At 45.0% G+C, this 22,018-nt stretch overlaps 1 protein-coding gene across 1 annotated transcript; it reads left to right on the forward strand.

Moving 5' to 3' along the window:
- The first annotated feature begins 12,433 nt into the window (after window positions 1–12,433).
- On the forward strand, window positions 12,434–20,675 carry LOC120798652 (vang-like protein 2). The gene is made up of 7 exons (XM_040143101.1): window positions 12,434–12,725; window positions 13,708–13,831; window positions 15,790–16,397; window positions 17,597–17,730; window positions 18,045–18,180; window positions 19,407–19,650; window positions 20,415–20,675. Exons 1-7 carry the CDS (start codon window positions 12,655–12,657, stop codon window positions 20,673–20,675), a joined length of 1,578 nt encoding a protein of 525 aa, XP_039999035.1. The 5' UTR covers window positions 12,434–12,654.
- The last annotated feature ends 1,343 nt before the right edge of the window (window positions 20,676–22,018 follow it).

Here is a 22,018-nt window from a genome sequence, read left to right on the forward strand (position 1 = left end):
TTTTTAGTGGTTTTGACTTACACTGAAAAAACAGAAAATAAAGAGATGAAATTTAAGACGTGTGTCAGCCAAAAGAGCTTATGTCATGAACGAAGCACGTATGAACTGGGATAGCAGCACTCCATAAACACCAAAAAATGAGAGTACTATGGCCTCGGCTTATCATGCTGACAAATTTTGGCAAACCAGCCTTCGTCAGAGCACCGCAAGCGTGATATCAGCCTCCTTTAATAGAGAATAAGCAACCATCCAAGAGCTGTGCAAGTGCTTGCTAATTTCTTTTACCACAAGGAACAATAACTTAAGTTTTTTGTTTTTTGTTTTTTTTTAGGGGGCTGGCATCGTTGAGGTCTATTGAGTTTGTTTTACAGTGAGAAATCAGCCTGGTTATGCAGAGAAATACTGTGGAGAGTCAAAAGTTATTTTCATTTCCATGCTTGATTCATACATGAAACATGTTATTCGGACACGGGCCTCTTTGTAAGTTTTCCTCTGTATTCTTGATGAAACATTCAGGCCTCTACAAGTTATTCTGTGAATGTATTTGATCAAATGGTAATATTTCATCAGTAATCTGAAAAAAAGGGACAATGGTTCTGCCTTTTTCCGAAATAATTAAAAGCTACAATCGTTGTTTTGAGCCATAAAAGAGATATAAAGACTGATTCATCACATAAACAGTCATACGGTACGGTGTGCAGTGAAATGCTCAGTCACCATCTCCATAGACTGTGCATAGTGCAAGTATCATTACACAGAGAAAAAGTACAACTTTTATTTTTTTTTAATGGCAAAAGGAAAAAAAAAGAAAACAGCCAAAGTAAGAAAAAATCTGTTCATAGTGGGGGATCAAGATGCAAAGCAAAATGTTTATATGGACATTGTACGGATGCGGATGTTGAGGTAAAGTATTTGAAAACAGAGTAGTACAGTGCGTCGGACAGCTGAATAAATATGCTTCGATGTAACGTGCACACAGATGTGCAGAGTCCGTGGCAGCTTGTAGAATAAACGTATTCAGGCATAGTTGAGGGTCATTTGGAGTCGAATGCAGTTCAATATTTGGAAGCTTGAATTATTTGATCATGGTGCAGAGTAAACCATCAAGTTACTAGTAATTAAGTTACATTTGTAGAAAGGGATGACACTAAGGCCTTTTGGTGTTGATTTTTTTATCCTTAGCTGGAGTTTGTCCTGTGATTATAAGAGAGGGGAGGACATGATTAGAAACCACCCTTTAACCTACAGCAGTGGTCGGCGCACTCACAAGGAAAGGCTTCCTCTAAATCTTGGTGGGTTTTTTTGTTTTTTGTTTTTTATTAACCAGGTATGCAAGCATACAAAAAACAAAGGCGTCTTGGCATTTGCTCCACAGATGCAATGCAGACGAAAAAGAGCAAAAGTGAGGAAACAATGTACAGTGAAACAGATGAAATTAAGATCTACTCACAGACACGTATCATAGTTGCGAGATAGGATACAGAAATGTGAAAGTGAGGTGAATGAAATATATGACATATGAAAATGAAAACCCCACTGATCTATGGTACACGTAGCCTGCCACTATCACAGAAAATAAATGACTTTATGGGAGATTCATTTGGTTCAGGAAGTGGTTCTTGTATCCAAACTTTGTATCAAGAGGTTTTCTTAAAGGCTGCAGGTCCCCTCATGGCCAGACCTCAGAGCGCGTGATGACGGTGGTCTCTGAGGGTAAACCACTTGCCTAGCGACTCTCACCGCTGTCCAGTCCAGAAAATATCACTGCAACATGTGTTGTGACTGAACCACACGGTTTCACAGGCCTTGCGGCCCCCCTCCTCCTCCTCCTCCTCCTCTTCCTCCCCCTCCACCCCTCCACCCACCCACCCACCCCCCTGAGGGGGGAGGAGAGGAGGGGCCAAAGTGGAGCGGAGGCGGGGCGCACGCTGCTACGGCTGAGTGGAAAGAAAGTGGAAAGTGTGAAAATACCTGAATGGACGATCCGGATTAAGTAAGTAGTAGTATTATTATTTTTTTTGTAATTTTTTTTTTTTTTTTTGGTGGTTGGGTCTGTGGAAAATGTCTTGAAATGCTGCTGCCGGTGGCGGGTACGGCTGCTTGTGCGCTGCCGAGAGAGAGGGGAGGATTTGGGGCGCCGGAGATCTCCGGTTTCCCCAAACAATAGTCGGGAGGACGCGATGGTCGCCTTTTTTTTTTTTTTTTTTTCTCCCCGAAACCGCAGGGAAGTTTAGGACCCTCATTGGCCCTATTGTTGTTCTCACCGAGGCCACGTAGCTCTCCGGACCGATGCTTTTTTTTTTTTTTTTTTAAACGTGGGAGGAGGATTGCTGTGTTTATAAAATGTTACTAGAGCATTAAAAAAAAAAAAAAAAAAAGGAAAGGGGCTTCGGGGAGTGATGCGTCTGGGAGGAACAAGCGCGTCCAGTTTGATTCGAGGCCGAAGGGTTTTGAATTTTCTCCCCCGGTGAAGGACCGGTGGGAATCTGAGTGCGTCCATTCATTTCGCTGCGAGGGCGTCCCGTCTGGGAAAAAAAAAAAAAAAAAAAAAGGAAAGGGAGAAGAAGAAAGGGAACGAGCACTTGGATCATTTGGCATCAGGACGCGACCGGTGGGGCCTGGGAGTCTCCCATTGTCCTGCCTTGCTACGACACCCTCCTCTCCCGTTTTCCTTTTTCTTCCTTTTCTCCCGTTTTCGTAGGTCGCACAACTCAAATGCTCCCGGCTGCTCGCAGTAAGTCAAGCTTTTTTTTTTGTTTTGTTTTTCCGGTAGCCTATTGTGCTTGTGCAACACGGTTGAATTATTAACGTGGCTCGACTCTTCGGAGTCCGCGTTACCGCAGCCCCCCCGGGCTGCTGCTAAAACTGTGTCCGAGCAGCTCCCCGCGTCGTCGGCGCCGTTTCCGAACGCACGGATTCGAAGCAGAACGAGCGAAATGTTGCCGTCAGCGGCGTGGGGGGGGGGGACCTCCGGGCCCCCGGGCCCCCCCTTCCCCCCCGGGGACCTCCGCTTCCACCGGGGGGGACTTTTATAAGACCCACCGGCTGCGTTCAGTTCCCAAAATTCACAGTGGAAAAAATGAGAGAGTTCGGATGTGAGTTGACTGTAAACTGCATCCAGTGGGGGCCATGTTACAGTGACAGGACATTAAAAAAAAAAAAAAGGCCATAAAGTAAACAGAGTGTAACAGGAGTCGTACAGCGATGCCATAGTAGACTAAGAAATGCCCATTATGTAAAGCTGGTGCACTGTAAAGGTTTTCTGTTGACGCACATGCTTTTGGGAGCAGCCTGTAGGAAGAGCACCGCTGTGAGTCTTTTGAGTTCAGTGCATGTTTAGTGCCCACTGGGCCCCGCACCGACCGGCCTGTCTTTTCGTGAATCCGTAAAAATGTCAGGAAAATAGTGACAAGTTCCTGTGCTATTCGTAGAAATGGCTTGTCCTGCCCCACACCCAAACATGTGAAAACTTTCCAATGGTACAAAGCAGACGTCCTCACATTTGAGCAGCTGGATCCAGCAAATGTTTGGCCCTTTTTTTGTGTGTTTTTTGTTATTGCTCAATAAACGACTTCGACTATGAATCAGTTATTTAGATAGTTGACAGTTGAGTTTCTCTCAATCAACCGGTCCTTTCAGCACCCCGCTCCGGTCAGCCCGTCCAGCTTAATGTTGAGAGACCCAGTCCGCCCAAGAACCGAGCGTAGACCTCCTTCCATTCTCGCACCAGTGTGGCTTGGATTATAAGCAAGTCCTGGGCGTGTTTCAGCCATCGTCCCTGGTGTTTTCACAGGCCACCGGACGCCATCAGGGTCCAGTGTCCGGGCTGAAGGAGGAACATGAACTAGGACCTAAACGCTGGAAGCTAGAGGTGTGCAAGCACAGAAAGGGCGACAATAAAACCTGTCATCAGTCGTATGGCACCGTTGACGGGCAGAAGTAGGAACGCAACTGATGATTACAGTTGAATGTTGTCTGTTAAACCGACCATTGTTTTTTTTTTTTTTTCCTGTTCGTCAAGTCATCTGTGAAATATGGCCAACGCAAGCGGACTGACTGTAAAGTCTTGTTATGTCCAACGAACAGTCCAAAGACATTTAGTGTAGAGTGATTTAAAACAGGGGGGAAAACAAAGGGCACATCATCAAATTTGAGAAGATGGAACCAGCAAATCTTTGACATTTTGGCCCAAATGTAGGACTTAAACGATTAATCGATCGTCAGAGTCGTTGCCAGTCAGTGCCGGTTAAGCGACTTAATTGCAAACATCAGTGGATTCTGGTTAAGATGAACGATCCCTGTGCGTGGACAGTTTCCACTGCTTCCTGCCTCGGGGAGAAAATAGTTCCCAGTGAAAACTGTTGTCTTTTACATCTGTGGATCATCTCGCACGACCGGGACACGGTTCCTTGAAGGACACCTTGTTGTTGTTGTTGTTGTTGAGTTTTTCAAATGTTATTCAAACGCTTTGAGCACCACATGTACGATTTCATTTGCCCGCGTTGTGTCGGGTTGAGGGTAGGAATCTCAAAACCCGGGCACATAAGACAATCTGAATGGCTAGTTAGACAACTAGAGGGGTGAGTGGGGAAGAATATGTTGTTAGTAATTTGGGGGAACGGACAAACCGACCCTTTAACGCGTTTAGGACTGAAACGATCAGTTGATTCATTGATCGGACAATCAACAGAAAATTGATCATCGATTTCCATAGTGAAAATGTCAAGTATTTCCCCGGTTCCAGCTTCTCTAATGTGAATATTTGCTGGTTTTTCGTGCTATGATAGTAAACTCATTATCTTTGGGTTTTGGACAGTTGGACAGACAAGACGAGCAATTTGAAGACCTCAACTTTGATTTCTGGGAACCTGCAATGGGCATATTTCACTATTTTCTGATATTTTATAGACCCAAAGGATTGATCGAGAAAAAAATCAGCAGACCAATCCGTAACAGATAAAATGTCCGATGGTCAGGACAGCGGCATGTGGCTTTGGGGGTCAAGCAGCTCGACTCTTTTATCGGAGCCACATCAATCTTATCTCAGCTCATTGGGCCACTTCCTGTCTCTGCAATACTTTGTTGGGAGATGAGGACAGATTGTGTGCAGGAGTCTCTTTGAATCACAGCGCTGAGCAGAGGGCAGGCTTGTTGATCCAACCACACCCTGTTAGATTTGTACAAACACAAACACACACACACACACACACACACACACACACACACACACACCTGCTCCGGTTTGCCGGCCATGTGAGCACGAAGGCTGACAGTAGCAGTTGTCTTGTTTTTTCCGCTGGTTTTACTGATGCCGTGGCAGCCAGCAGCGTGTGGTGGTCAGCCCTGTGTGTGTGTGTGTGTGTGTGTGTGTGTGTGTGTGTGTGTGTGTGTGTGTGTGTGTGGCCCTGGTACACTGATGAGCCTCTTCCCCTGCCAGAGCCTGGGTGTGTGCACGCTTATTTTCACAGTTGGTGTATCAGGCCTCAAATGGCTGTTGAATAGAGCTGGTCATTGCAGAGATGGCCCAGATTGCTTTTCCACCCTGACAGCTGCTGTCTCAGTGCCAGCAGCTCGAACTGTTTGATGGCAGCTTGATTTTTTTTTTTCTTTAATTTTTATTTATTTATTCATTTTTTGCCTTTGGGAAAGTAGAGGCTGTAAAATCCTGCAGCTCGGTCTGCTTGTTTACAACGACCTGTACTCGGGCTGCATGTTGGTGGCAAAGTTCTCGATAAATTTTGGTTGGTTTCATTAGTCATTGTCATAAGCTTTGAACGAATCGACAAACTTACTGGCCTCTTTTGGACTTAGCAACATCTTCACGGTCCTAGATTAGAAACACGGGCCACAGATGAACTCACGTATAAGCGTTTTGAGAAGAAGTCGGAAGGATTAAAAAAAGAAATGAATCCATGATTTCAGAATCGTGGAGGAGGGTGAGTGTTAAAGATTCGGTCAGATTAAGTGGAGAAAAACTGCTTTGTTTTTCCAACCACTGTACGTCAGAACTTGTGGAAGAGATTAAATAACAGTAGCTCGGATAGACATTAATATTCATACCTGGGAATCTGGGAGGTTCGGTAATATGAGCACGAGAAATTCACATTTAATGATGATACGCGTTTTGCACGTGACGGATTCTGATTTTTCTTCAGACTAAGTTAGGTTGGGCTTGGGCTAGGCAAGTTATTGGAACCGAAAGCAGTTGGTTGACTCCACCGGAGAGATGAAACTTGCAGAGAGTATTACTTAAGAAGGTAAATGAATAAATAAGATATGCAGAGATTTCATTGGTGGGTGGGATTGCGGTGTAGGACTTTGGACTCGTGACCTCTGGGTTTCAAAGAATTGGCCACAGCTCTTTACAGAGGTTGTTTTACGCAACATCTAAGACACGGAAGCAAGTGTCTGGCAAAATTTGTATTTTTTTTTTTTTGTAGTGAACGTGTTCCATAGTACAGAAAACACTTATCTTTGCCATCAGTTAATGATGTGAAATGGTTTTACACTCCCTTTTGGCTCAAGCCATAAAATCGCTCAACCACAGCACCGGTAGGCCTGAAGCCCAACATCCTTACTGTTTAATCTCAGACCACACACACACACACACACACACACACACACACACAGAGTACTGGAGTGGCCTGTTGTTGAATTCAGTCAAGACCTAAGTGAACATGGGCCATTTTCTTTTTTTAGAGATCGGACTTTCACTTTGAAGCAGGGCTGGGAGAAGTGAATGAGTTGTGTGTGTGTGTGTGTTTATTTTCTTTTAAATAATAATAATAAGAAATCCATTCTGAAATAACCTCAAGAATCACACTTCTGTTTGGTTAACAATGGCGACCTGGGAACAATAGCTGCGCAGGCTTTAGTTTTCACTTCTGCGCAGGTTAGACCTTTGAATACTCGAGGTTTTGCTCGAGGTTAATGCCTCTGACTGAGGTGGATGAGAAGAGTCCTGGTGTGGTTCATTAAGTAGGCCATAGGACGCTGGGATGAATAGGAAACCTTACCCACCTCGCCACTGGACCACACCTTTGTAGATCAAGTGTTCTGTCATACTCGCGCTACACAGGCCGCCAGAGAGTCGGGGCAGTTTAACGGACAGGCTCATTTCAAAGCGTAAGGGTCGGGGATACAGCTCCGGAAAAGAAACTTGGAGCCTCGGCGCTCAGGGTAAAGGCATCCACGGGGGGCTGTAGTTATGTTTTATCCTCCGTTTTTGACAAGTAAGGCCAAAGGTTTGGACAAAAATCAATTGAACTGCAGACATTATGAGACTCGTGGAAACCCTGAATTTACTCACAGGACAATTTTCCCGTGCATTAATCCCTTATGATCAATATAAAAGCCACGGCACTGGTGACATCCTAACAGGAGTTCAGCCAATCAGACCAGCTGAAAATCCAGTCCAGGAGTCAAATGGTCCCATCAGGAATCACAACAAGCAAACCGTGCACTGATAATCAAAGTAAGTTACATTTATAAGTTAAATTTATCATTATGGTTGTAAATATTTTACTTTAATATGATGAAAAGTTTAGGTCATTATCAACCAGCCCTGCCTGGCTAAGACAGGCTAGCATATGTATCTCATTATGTGCATAAGAGGCCAAACATCCATCATTGAAAGGTCAATGCTAAAAGTCGACGTCACTCCTTGGGAGGGAAAACAAGAAGAGCTTCATCGTGAAGCCTTTAGTTTACAGTGAAGGTCAGCGGTCGTTCAGAGACAAATTCAGACTTGAACTTGAAGGAAAGCAGATTTTCTTGGACCACGGCAGCAACAACAGCATTAAGTTGTGTTTTGACTGAATAAGATAGTGTCCGAAAGTAGTTAAAACGGTCTTTGTGTGTGTGTGTGTGTGTGTGTGTGTGTGTGTGTGTGTGTACGGTATGTTGATAGCTCCTTACTATCCGTCTCGCCATTCTTTTGTTATGGCCAAACTCTCATACCGTGAACACAATATCATCGTGTGAACCAGTGTGGTGATAATGAATCTGAGTCGTTACTATGTGGATTTTCTTACTTCAGCGTATATCATAACACATCAATATCAAGATGATGCTGTGGTAATTACTGTGTTGCTCCTGTTGCTCTGTGCTGAGGTCAGTTCATAGGCCCTTACACACACACACACACACCTTTGATTAAAAGCATAAAGTTGGTGTCCTATCTCGGTGCAGCGCCAAGTTATTGGCAGAAATGTGCGAAATCTGAAGAAGTAGTACACGAGTCAAGTTTAGGACAAGCGAGTACAACGGCAGAGAGGGGGTGAACATTTCGTCAGAAAATGAATGATGGAAAATACTGAACGCCGCGCTGTCGTGGTAGCTACGTTTGTATATGTGCTTTGTTAGTACAAGGCCTTTTGAGCGGGGTCCGCTGGTCTCTGTCTTTGACTCAGGAAGCGGGATTACTACGTTAAACCGACAAGTTGCCGAGTAAAACCTCAGCAGATAACTTCACAAGTACCGGTCAAATCGCCATTAGAGTTGGCATAGATGTTCATGGTCCTCAGAGGCGAACCTCCTGATTTTCATCTGACGCTACCGTCGTCCATGACCTAAACCTTTGACCATCCTTCTGCATCTCATGAAACATTTGCAAAACATGTTTGAGATTTCCTGTGCATGTGCATGGTCCCCCCCCCCCCAAAGAGTGGATCCTTTTGGCTTTGGTGCACCCCCTGACCTTACCTGTTGTGCCGCCAGTGGGCCGCAATTTCCGGCTGTGCGGGGGGAAACCTAACGGGGCAGATCACCCTGACATTGTCCTGTGCACGTTGCTGCTCCGCGTGGGGCGAACTCCGACCACTACACCCACACTTGGCTGATGTATTAACGTTTCACACAAGATTTCTCATAATCTAAGGTGATAAGCCCTTTTCGGTTTTAAGGACTTTTCCTTTTAGTGCCGCCCTCACGACAAACTTTAAAGTTATCGCTGCAATATTTGCTCAGTCGAATATGTTTGTCTTGCACCTTTTGGCAGTCAATAGCGGGGATTTAGACTTCTATTCTTGGTCCTTTTTAATTGCTCTCTAAGGCCTTTTATAAATATGGGCCCTGCACGGCTTTCGCTATGGTTGCCTTAGCTAATGAGACGGAGACTCTTCTTGTTTGTCTTTTGTTTGCGGCCTGTAAAGACGTTCGGTGCCACAGAGAGAAGACTGATATATGTAAGAGTCATCGTGGCAATCATCGTGACGTGGAAACAAAAAACACAAGTTTTTCATCGTTTCGCGTATGATTTTAAAAATGAGTCATTCTGGAAAGACTCATGTTGCGGTGTAATTTTTTCGAAGTACGGACCGTATTACTGTAATAGCTTAATTGTTATTTTTCGAAGCTGGCAGGCTAAACGGTAAGGCCAATGATGAGTTCAGATTGTTATTTTGGACAACATTTCTCTGTCTGGGAGGCAAGTTCCAGCTAAACTTCCACAACCGGGAGATAAAAACATTGTTTAGATTTAGTCTATTGCCAGTCAAAAAAAATGTGGTTTGTCTGGGAATCTTTATGTCTTCTCCACTTACTGTCCACATGTTTTTTTTTTCGCCTTTTCGCTCCTCCGTGTGAATCTGTAGCAGCTATCTGCTCTTTTAGATTCTTCAAAGCTTTTGAGGAAGGCTGAGCGTGAACCTCGATGATGCAAATTCTGCATCATCTAAAATAAGAGGTGGCTTACGTTGCGTGACCTTACGGCGGCAGACCCCTCTCTGTTGCACGCGGGTATCATGCGGACGGAAGAGCACAGCGCAACTCGGCGAACAAGATGCTCATTTCTCTGCAATTACTAAAGAAAAACATTTATGATGATGCACCAGGAAGAGGCTGTTAGTCAGTGGAGTTTTGTGGTTTGGAATAAGCATGTTGTTGAGATTTTACACATGGCTGCAGGGCTGCAAAATCTTCTCTGGTCTGGTAAAAGTTAGTGCATTTTTGGGCACTGGATGAGGGGCACTCCCTCTTAAGGAAAAATATGAGTGAAAGACTGTAAAACAAAGGAGGGAGTGGTTTGCATGATGTGGATAAAACTCACAGAAATCCCACAGACAGCCTGGTCGTCATACAGTATTTGGCTTGAAGGAAAGAGGATTTTAGGAGACAATGGTGTGAATGGAGCATAAAAGCCACATCAAGTCAAATCAGGAGCCGGTAAAGAAGGTGGTGGCAGCTAACGTCCCCTTTCATTTCCCCTCAGAGGTCCAGTCAAAGCCAGTGAGCCACACCCTCCCTTTATCAATTAACCACCATATGACAGTCCAACATCCGTCATGCCAACACTTTTATTTTGGCGAATTTTTCGGCAGCGTGGAGAACAGAGTGGCAGAGGGCGGCGCGAGGTCAGGTCTCCACGGCAACTGTCAACCTCCAATCCCCCTCCAGCTGAACACCCTCTTTCATCGCCATGGCAGCGGAGAGGCCCCCGTTTCCCGGGGGATGAAGGGAGTGTGGGAGGGAATGTGAGACGGCGAGAGGGAGGGAGAGGGCAAACAAGTTTTGCGAAAACACAGTAATCCAATATGGCCGCCATTGTGTCCGAGCTAACGGCGGCTAAAGCTCGCTCCTCAGCGAGAGGAGATACGAGTCGTGTGATGATTAACCTCGGCCGAGACCTGGAAGACCTGGTCTAAGCACACAGCTGAAACTAAAGCTTCAGTTTAGTGGGTCAGTGTGTTTAAGCGTCACTCGGTCGATAGATCACAGCACTCAGCGGGCCCGGGTGAGAGGTTTTGACTCCCACAACAGCCACATACATGGACTCTTAATTTAAAGGGCTGAGTGATATGCATGTTTGACTGGTGTACCTTCCTGAAACCTGATCCTGATGGTCTTTGAGGGAATTTTTTTTTTGTGCTAATGTTTCTCTAAACTGGAAAATTTTCAGTCAAATTGTCTTTTTCTTTTTTTCTTTTTTAGTGATTCTCTCACAGTTTTCTTCTTGGCAGGTTGGAAACATTAAGATCCTTATGATCCATCAAAAGTTTTCATTTAAACCAGGGTTGAAACTGTTGCCCGATTGATGTCAGAAAATGCCAAACATTTTGCTGGTTCTAGCGCCGACATTGCGAGGATTGGCTGCTTTTCTCTGTTTCATTTCACTGTAAACTGAATATATTTGGATTTTGGACTATTGGTTGGACAAAACAGGCAATATGAAGACATCAGCTTGTGCTCCGGGAGGTTGTGATGGGTATTTCTTTATAACTTTTTACATTTCACAGACAAAAGCTGTTCATATATTTGAAAAAAATGATCGACAGATTAATCAATGAGTAAAACAAACCTTAGATTCAACCCTAATTTACGCCCAGGATAAAGATATACATATAAAAACACCACTGAACAGTCAAACTAAGAGAGAAACCGCGCAATGATCTCTGCAGAGTTTATTTCTCCGGCAGATCAGTGGTGACTCAAGTGGCATGACTGGACAATATCTAGTCAAATGACAGCATCAGCCCAGTATGTTGGCGATGTGGGGTAAGACCCATATGCAGTTTGTGTAAGTTGTATCCATAAGTTAAATGCTGAAACGGTCGCTTGATCAACAGAAGAATTCCTCGGTTTCATCACCTAGAGGATGATTTCATCCTGTAATCAAGTAATAAGTCGCACAAGTAGAAAGGAGTCACAGCGTAAGTGAACGGACTCAGCAATGTCAGTTACAAAAAGCTGCTTCTGTCTAGAGTTTGCTAATATTCACCACCAGAACGAGTCAGGCTGAGTGTGTTGAAGTGAGCGAAGGTGTGTCTTACTGTTTATGAATTGAACTTTTCATTTGTAATGAGGAGGACTGTTTTTTTTCCTCCTTCAACAGTTACATAGTCTCGTGATTACAATACTATTTAACTTTTTTTTTGTTTTGTTAAATGTGCTATTTGAATGCCAGATATGAAGGGAGCGCTTCCAACCGATGTTTATCTCGTTGATTATAGCAAGAACAGGATGCATGATATGAAAAGGAAGTTTTGCAAGGTTCAGAATAGACCCTGGGGACCCTGAAGTGAATCCATCTAGATGGTCGGGTGTGATTAGCATTTAGAGAAACGAAGCAGGAAGTTCGCCAAGAATGGCTTGCTATAGATGAAAGGATACGCACGAACCCTCTTCTGTAATTTTACTGAAGCCCGTTCGCTCGACGTGTAACTTGAGACTGACGAGGATTTCGGCGTCATTCGAAATGAGGCTGTTGCATGCATGTACAGCGTTAGCACCATAATCTAGAGCAGATTTAAAAAATATGTACGGCGGTAATGTGATCCACAGCAGATACTGATGTGAAACAGGCCACAGTTTTCCAAAAGTTTCAACCAACTGTCTCTCTTTCAGATCCCAGCCATCTCAGCTTTCCCCTGCCGCGGCTCCCCTACCCACCATCCTCTCCCGCCCGTCGTCCTCCCCTCCCTGTCCTCTCCGTAGCCTCCCCCGCTCCCCCGCCTCCCTTCTCCTGCTCCCTCCTCGTCGGCCTCCAAGATAGATTCCCTCAGGAGCAAGGTTGACCTGCTCAAGCTGCCCCTGGCTCTCTCCACCAAGTCCATCTCCGAGCGCAAGAGCCAGCTGGGAGGAGTCGGCGAGCGGCGCGGCACGGGGGGAGGAGGAGGAGGCGGGGCTCGCAAAGCCCGCTCACCGCCAACCCGAGACATGGACAACGAGTCGCAGTACTCGGGCTACTCATACAAGTCCTCCCACTCCCGAAGCTCCCGCAAGCACAGGTGGGTCACGTACATAAGGCGAGATACTGTCGGCCTCGTCCTTCTCCTGCTGGCATTTTAGCGACAACCATTCAGGTTATTTCGGTGTTCCCTAGTGTTGGTGCCATGTGGGTCGAAGTTCCCAAACAAGGTCACGCCAGAGGATGAAATATTGCTTTCCCACAGGTTTGAATGTTAGCACCAAGTATAACATTATACATCGCACTTCCTGAGATCCATGACATGGTTTAATTAGATTATCAACAAGAATTTCCTGCCCTTATTAACATGTTCCTAAATTAAGTACATGTTACTTGTAATTAAAAATGATAATCGTTATAACGATGCAGTGGTTGGATTTGTAACGTGATTGTAGTTACATCAAGCCATAGTGCAGTGTATGGGTGGGAGGGAGCTGGGAGGCCGGGGGACTAGACGATGGTGGTCGCTTCCCCACAGAGGCAGTAACACACATCGGGATGACGATTTCGAGCGCTGCACTTTAATTAGAGGTAGCTGTCGCTGCAAAGGGGGAAACGCATTCCGATCTGGATCTGGTGTCTCACTTGTGTCCACAGTGTCCAGGAAAAAAAGTAATAGATATTTCCCTCGTCAGGAGCACTCTGCATTCGTTCTTTCTAAGATCCCAACCTGGGACTTGAAGATGTTGGTGGTGGCTGGGCTCCAACTAATCCTCCCAGAGATTCAAGTTTTTAACATTTCCATTCAGTGTTTCTAAATGAAGTCAATGAGGTAATAATTACTATGAGCTCAGGCAGAAGTATTAGGACGTAGGGACCAAGCAGATGTTTGTTCAAATCGTTGTGACTTTTGGATAAATGTTTTGGGAATCGAAAGGGACAAAAAAAAACATAAAGTTTTAAATTTAGTTACTATATTACATCTGCTTAATGTCTCCTATGAAAGACCCTGAACATGCTAAACCAAAACCCTGTTAACAAGGACAGTGAAAGAAGTAAATGTGTGTGTGTCTGTCTTCCAGGGATCGGCGGGATCGTCATCGCTCCAAGAGCCGAGACAGCAGCAGCCGTGGAGACAAATCGGTCACCATCCAGACTCCCGGAGAGCCGCTGCTCGATGCAGAGTCGACCCGCGGAGATGACAGGGTCGGTCGCACTGCTCGCCACAAGCTTGTCCGTTCCCTAAAACCACCTTTCATTCAACTACGACCTATGAAACAAAGGCCAGCCGCCCGGATCTCTGTTGTTCGTGGAATCGACAGCCATTGATCCAAAGGGGTTCATTTCTTTTGTAAATTCCTCGTTTGGTACTCCGGCTCCTTTTAACGACTACACAGTCTGCTACAGTATATTGTTGGGTAGAAAATAATTTGCTGTCGTTACTGGGGTTGCGGGCTCTTGTCACAATGGAGCTACCCACGCTACTCCGTCTAGCACGGACGAAGCTTTTAGCTCCGGTTAAACCCACTACTTGATCAACAGAAATGGGAGTCGACTCTCTAAACTTCAGCCCGGTCTGTTCTCGCTACTTTTTCAGATCTCGCGCTGGGATTGCGACCTTAACGTTCTGCAGGCTTTGGGCATTATTAAAGTGTAGAAGATCAATTAATATTTTCTCACCAAATTTTTATTTTTATTTATTTTTTCGCTGGATCCCCTTTAAAGAAGATTGCTCTCCCGTTGAAGTGTCTTTTTCGCGTCCCTCTGATGTCTCGAGCGTGTTTCTCAGGAGCTGTCAGTCATTTCACTTCAATCCTCGTCTGTCCCGTCAGTCACCGGGGAAGAGCAGGTGTTGACATTTGTATATTTGAGTCTTAAGATACTGAGGAGGCAGTATTTTAAGTGAAGAGGCATTTTTTCATTACGGAGCCCGAGGTGACATTTTTGCTCCTGGATGAGGAGGCGAGGCGTCTTTCTTTAAATAGTCGACCCGTCGCCCTGTCTGGCTCGAGCGCTGGGCCACAGATGCCACTAAGGACACAAACAACATGGATTCTGAGGATGCGGAGGGGTTGATTTGTTCTCGTCACTCCATGAAACAGTTGAACTTTTCTGGAGGTAGCTAGTTGGTAGAGCTGCAATGATTAGTCGATTGAATAATTGACAGAAAATTAAATTCAATTTTTTTTTTTGTTTTTGTTTTGTTTTTTCAAATATTTTAAGCAAGATGATAAATGTGCTTCCTGCTTCTGAAATGTGAGGATTTGATTCTTTTCTTTGTTACTCATGAAAACCGAATATCTTTCGATTTTTGGACTGTTGGTCAAAACAACACTTGGAAAAATTATAAAAAATTATAAAGGGCAGTTCTTACTATTTTCTGGCATTTATTTATTTATTTTTTTGACAAAACCATTAATCGATTGATTGAAAAAAAATAACCAGCAGACTAATCGATAATGAAACTAATCGTTAGTGGCAGCCCTAGATGAGGAAGTTAGCAAATAAAAATTTTTTCAGTAAATTTCTTTTTTTTTTTGAGATGTAGGGTTGAAATGTTTGAAGATTATTCCTCCAAACTTTGCTCACAAGCCTTTCATTTAAACAACCACCGTTTTCTGCCTTGATGCAGGATAGATTCTCAATATTTATTTGATCATTTGCTTAATTGTCAGCCTAAAATGTCAGAAAATAGTGGAAAATGCCAGTCACATGTCCCACGAGCGCGAGATGGCGTCTTCACATTGCTTGTTTTATCACACAAACAGTCTTAGAAACCCGCCGGCACTAAAAAAAAACAAACAAATACATACAATAAATAAACCCTCACGTTTGAGAAGCTAGAATCAGTGAATATTTGGCATTTTTATTAATTAACTATAAAAATAATTGTGGATTAATTTTCTGTCGATCGACTAATCGATGAAACAGCTCATCATTTCAGCGCTAGTCGGATCTGGTAAATCAATTTTATCACGAAAAGACCAAACATATTCTGGTAAAAGCTTCAGAAATATTAATATTAAGCTTGTATTTCTTTGTTCACTCTAATCTCTTGCATTTCAAATCAAAAATCTTGAGTCCTTCTCTTCATTAGCACTATTTTAGACGGTAAAAATGATCTCTCAGAACACATGAATAATTTCTTTCTCCCTGTCTGACAGGATGATAACTGGGGAGAGACCACCACCGTCGTCACTGGCACCTCAGAGCACAGCATCTCGAACGAGGACCTGACCCGCGTCTCCAAAGATTTGGAGGAGTCGACGCCGCTGGAGTGCAAGCGCTTTGTTGGCCCAGCTCTGGGAGGCTGCCTGAGCTTCTTCGCCCTCGTCACGCCTTTAGCCTTCCTCATCCTCCCGCAGGTCCTGTGGCGCGATGCCCTGGAGCCCTGCGGCACGCCCTGCGAGGGCCTCTACGTCTCCCTGGCCTTCAAGCTCCTGGTTCTGCTCATCTCCTCCTGGGCGCTGTTCCTCCGCCCTCCTCGCGCCACCCTGCCGCGCTTCTTCGTCTTCCGCTGCCTGCTGATGGTGCTGGTGTTCCTGTTCGTGGCCTCGTACTGGTTGTTCTATGGCGTGCGGGTGCTGGAGCCCAGGGAGCGGGACTACAGGGGGATTGTGGAGTACGCTGCCTCGCTGGTGGACGCCCTGCTCTTCATCCAGTACCTGGCTCTGGTGCTGCTGGAGGTCCGACACCTGCAGCCGGCCTTCTGCCTTAAGGTGGTCCGGAGCACGGACGGAGCCAGCAGGTTGTACAACGTGGGCCACCTCAGGTTAGTGAGACTGACCCTGGAAGCTGGTTAACATTTTGTCAAGTTGTTACTATACATGTAGGAAAAAAAATACAAAAATAGATTTTGGACGAAATATGATCAGGTTATATTCTGTGTCCGGTCGTCGATTTGACAAAGGGCTTGAATTAACTGTTGACCTTCAGAAACACCATTATATCGGTTACGAATCCCATGAAATGGGCACTTGAACCTCTTGAAACCAGTGCACCTTTAGTGGTCATGCCGCACAAGTCAGTGGAGTTATGAAACCAAACCGGTAAAGACATTACAAATGTTTCCAGCAATCCGGCCTCTCTACGCGTCCTGTTAAATCAAGCTGCCTGTTTCTCTCTGTCGAAGGTCCTGTTCCAACATCCTATTTTTAAAAAGAAATACAAGTGACGAGGAATTAAAGTCGCAAGTTACAAGGTAACTGTACGAGTTACAGTTTGTTCCATCGGGAATTTCACTTTTCACCTTATTCCAGCATCGGATTTCTCCACACTCCTCTTAAATACAAATGAAAGGGAGGCACTTGCGTCGGCTGTACGTGTGCACACGCGTGCGCCTCTGCATTTCTGCGTTTCGTAGCAAGTGTGTCCTAATTGTAGCTTTTTAGACATCGGATGATTTTTATCCATTCCCGTGTAGAGACAGGCAGTTAGACCTGCTTCATATACTCCACCCGTAACTAGTTGGTACAGTATATGACCCTTAAATGATTTGATACGTCGGGAGAAATTCAAGAAAGTCCACTGAAGTTTATTTTTCTGCTTTGTGTCCTGATGACCTTCATCTATTTTGATGTTGCTACCTAACAAATAATATGTAGGGCTCTTAATTTTCTTCCTGTTTTGTTTTTTTTGTTTTTTTTTTTATTAAAAAAGTGTTGGCTTACTTTAATACTTCCCTGCAGTATTAAAAATGGCAAAGAATATAAAAGTCCAGTGATACAAAACGCTGCAGAGAAGCCAGATTAGAGAAATGGGTAAGATGAGTTAAACATCTGAACAGGAGATAAACCTGTTTGAAGTCACTCTGCTTAGATAAAAGTACAACGGAATATGAAATGACAGTACCATTCAGTATTATTGTCTTGCATTAGCAGGTGTATAGTCGAGAGTCTGTCCTTGTCCAGTCAGCAGCCGCTGTTTGCCCGCTACTTACTGTGGCAGTGATGATTGACACTCCTGTTTTAGCATCCAGCGGGCAGCTGTCTGGGTCCTGGACCGTTATTACAGCGACTTCCCCGTCTACAACCCTGCCCTGCTCAACCTGCCCAAATCCATCCTGTCGAAGAAGATGACCGGCTTCAAGGTTTACTCCCTGGATGGTAAATACAGCCCCGCGAACGCCGCTGAGGCCTGTTTTCTAATCCGTAACTCATAATTTTCCTCAATCCTCAGTGTCATTTGTGGGTCTGCAAAAGAACCAGGTGGCCTTTTGTTGGACATATGCCGAGGCTGAACCTTAGAGCAGGTTAAAATCTTCACCGAAGGTCATTTACAAGTGTTTTCTTTACTCAGATCTGCATGAGATTAATTTTACTCCAGAGTCCAAATGTGAACATTATTTTACTCTCGCTCTCACCGGACATGAGCATCGGCACATCCACTAATTCCTCTCCCTGCCTGCGTTGTCTCGTAGAAAACACCACCAATAACTCCACGGGGCAGTCCCGGGCCATGATAGCCGCCGCTGCCAGGAGGAGAGACAACTCCCACAACGAGTATTACTACGAGGAGGCCGAGATGGACCGCCGGATCCGCAAACGCAAGGCCAGGTCAGACAAGTTCTCCCCGCTTAGAGTGCAATGCGACGGCGGGGGGTCGCCGCGGTGCGCGATTCACGGAGCAGCAGACAAATGAAACCGGCGTTCGCAGGGGACGGACTGGAGAGAGTGTGCGCACAGAGAGAGAGAGAGACACTTCCAGACAATCCAGTTTGAAATCTTACTACACTCACCACTACCGTGTGTGGAGAGAGGGCAACACATGATCAAAGTGTTTTAGGCTGAACAGTCGCTACAAGATTTTTTTTTTTTTTTGGTCTCAATTTGCCAGAGGTTCGAAGATGATTTATGTCTTTGTACAGGCCTGATCTCTTGCCCAACGTAACACGTAAATCAAGTAACACATGAATCAAGCATTCGAGTCTGGGCGGGGACCTTTTTTTTCGTGTGTAACTCCCCGTCCCTCTCCTCCCTCGTTCCTGGCCATCGCTCTCCACTGTCAAATCTCTGATAAAAGCGTAAAAATGACGGCAGCACCAGTCTGTGCGCTTTGCTCTACTCAGCACCGCCAACGTAGTGAGCAAGCGCGTTGCGGTGACAGCTGCTACTGAATTTTTCCTGGCCGACAAGGCGCATTGCCGATATCAGGCACGCTGACACGGTTGCCGTGCTCGTGAACGACAGGTCCACTTGTGTATTCTGACGGTTTCGCTCTGACCTGTATCGAACCTGTCTTGAGTCTGTGCCCCCGGGTAGATGGGCGCCTGAGTTGGTAAAATCACCGGGAGCAAATGGCCCGTCAGTTTGCCGAGGACCTCCTGGGAAACTTTTGGGGGGGGCTCCTGCAATACAGTGCATTGTCGAATTTTACAGACTTTCAGAGCTAAATGTTAAATGTGAGCTGTTTGTGATGGATCTATATACACTCCGGCTAAACCAAGCCCGCATTCCCGTTCAGGCTATTTATTTGCAAAATTGAGTATTGACACCTTCTGGCCGCTTGAGGGGGAATTTTTCAAAGTGTTTCCCTGCGTGTTCACCAGAGCACAGCCAAGATATGATCTTGTTTATCTCTTCCTTGTCCTTTGAGCTCCACAGTCACTCAGTTGTGATTAAACAATTTGCATTTGACTGTTAAGATTATGCTGATCTGACTGCTGGTTTAACCAACCGTATGAATCTGTATTTTGAAAGGACATTCTGTTCATGAATAACCACATAGCCAACAACAACATGCTTTTTTATTTTTATTTTTATTTTTATTGCCATCTCTCTAGGTTGGTCGTGGCGGTGGAAGAGGCCTTCACACACATCAAGCGTCTCCACGAGGACGAGGCCGCCTCGTCCCCCAAACACCCGAGAGAGGTGATGGATCCCCGGGAGGCGGCTCAGGCCATCTTCGCTCCGATGGCGCGAGCCATGCAGAAGTACCTGAGGACCACCCGTCAGCAGGCCTTCCACAGCATGGAGAGCATCCTCACACACCTGCAGTTCTGCATCACACATAACATGACACCCAAGGTGAGGGGTTGTGATCACTACGGCTAAGACGACCTTTTTTTTACCTGACCTTTATTGAGCTGCCTTTTTCTGACTCTCAGGTGTCATGCCCTTTTTGTATTGTTTTTGATTCGGACATTTCTTGGATTCAGACAAAAGAAAATAACTAATATTTAAAAAAAAAGATAAAAGGGATTCAGTATTTGTGAGATTGTATTGAAATTGTATCGTAGGCTTCAAAATAGCTTGCTGATCCTTGCACTGATAAATAAAAAAGAATGATCGTGAAAATAAAATCAAAAAACGGTCGCATTTTTTAAAATTCCTTGTTTTGTCGAATTAAGAATCCGAAAAAAACAGAGAGAGGCAGAAAATTCTCACCTCCAAAGAGCTGATACCAGCATAATTTTGGCATTTTTGCCTGAAAAAAGCGAAGAAAAAGTTAATACGTTACCAAAATAGCTGAGGTTGTAAGAAGTCAGGCATCTAAAATACCCCCAAAACTTTGGATGTCTGAAGCCTGAGACCACACTTGAAATTTTAGATGTAACTGCAGACGGTTTCTGGCGGAGGGAGCAGCAGAGATGAAAGCTGCTTCACCCCCCGTTCAGCTGAGATTTTAGGAACTGTTTGTGAAAATGTGTCCCGGGAATGAAGAGCAAGTATTTGTTGCGTAAAATCAACATAGATGAGATTTTTACTTTGATACATTGATACACTTTACCACTAAAACAGGTTTTCGCAGTGTTTCCGTGATAATGAACCTCTCCTATCCTCCCCCTCAGGCCTTCCTGGAGCGTTACCTCACCCCGGGCCCCACCATGCAGTACCAGCAGCAGAGCGGCAGGGGGCGCCAGTGGACTCTGGTGAGCGAGGAGCCGGTGACTTCAGCGCTGCGTCAGGGTCTGGTCTTCTCCCTGCGGCGTCTGGACTTCTCCTTGGTGGCCACTGTCACGCCGCTGCCCTTCCTGCGGCTCGGGGAGGAGTTCATCGACCCAAAGAGCCACAAGTTTGTCATGAGGCTGCAGTCAGAAACCTCGGTGTGAGGGCGCCTCCTAGAGCCACCCCCCCCCCCCCAAAATCCCGCGCTGTCCTCCCCTGTTGGTACTCGCTCCTGCTGGAGGCCTTGTGGAGGTCCGCTCACGTCCAATCATCCCCCTCCCCACCCCCACCCCGCCGGGTCTGTGACAAAGAAAACCCATTCAAGGAGAGGAGTGTTACACATCTGACGCCTCTTCCGGTTTTATGATCATCACAGCTGCTCTGATATCAAACTGTGATCAGCTCAACGATTGTCTAAACCCGGAAGTTAAACGGATGCCTCGACCTTTCCTTTTCCCCGCGCCGTTGAGTCCCCGTCTTTCCAACACGCCGAGGAAAACAAGAACCCCTTTTTTGTAAAGAGGACTTTTTGTCTTGTTGCCTCTCCTTTTGCTGTAACCACTGGACTACTTTACTGTGCTGACTCAACACATGAACACCAGAGGAGGGGGGATTACTTCACACCTGTCGCTTCCTCTGTCTTCTGTCTCAAGAACAGACCGACTGGAGCTCAGCTCTGACCTTAACGCTGGTGTGCCACTGCCTTTTGATTTCCTCTCACTGTGGTGTTTTCTTTGAGGTGACGAGGATTATTTTTATATTAGACGGTGTGACTTTTTTTTTTTTTTAAACTTACAGAATGTAGCATTATGTGCATTAAATTAACACGTTGCTTTTCGGCGGCCTGGAGGCCAAAATGTCTTTTTTTTTTTTTTTTTTTATCTTACTGTAAAGAGTAATGGAAGTACATTCCTAAGTTGTTGCTACTCCAGACTCTGTATGTTCATGATTGTCTAAATATGCAGCTTTAGTTTTATTTTACACTGGCAATTTTATTATTAATATTACAATGTTAACAGGAAATCTAAACAAAGATCCCATTTACACCCGGTATTAATGTGCAGTCTGCATCTTATTTGGATAAGGAAGTTAAAGCACAAGTCTGGTGTTGTTCTGAGTTTTTCTTCGTCAGCAAATCCCACAAAAAGGCCAGAAAAACCAACAAAAACCAACAATACATCAGTATTGTTGGTCTTGGTACTGAAGATGTAAATCTTCATAACTGGCTCAAAAATATATAGTTTTGTTTATGTTTTAAAGGCTCTGTGATGTGATTTTAATCCTTCTGAATATCAATGGAGCTCTGTGGAACAGTGGAATAAGTTAAATCAGACTTTGTTAGATGGATCAAGTCATTGTTGGTTTTGTTCTTTTGGGAATTTGTTGACAAATTTAAAAAAAAACAAAAAAACAAACAGACTTATCCTTTTTAACGAAGGGGTCAAAACAATCTGTACAGGTGTGCCGGTCACCTGAATCTGCACCAGTATCCCAAGGCGAGCACTGC

This window comes from Xiphias gladius, chromosome 14 (genome assembly GCF_016859285.1).
Source record: "Xiphias gladius isolate SHS-SW01 ecotype Sanya breed wild chromosome 14, ASM1685928v1, whole genome shotgun sequence".
NCBI classification, from domain to species: domain Eukaryota; kingdom Metazoa; phylum Chordata; class Actinopteri; order Istiophoriformes; family Xiphiidae; genus Xiphias; species Xiphias gladius.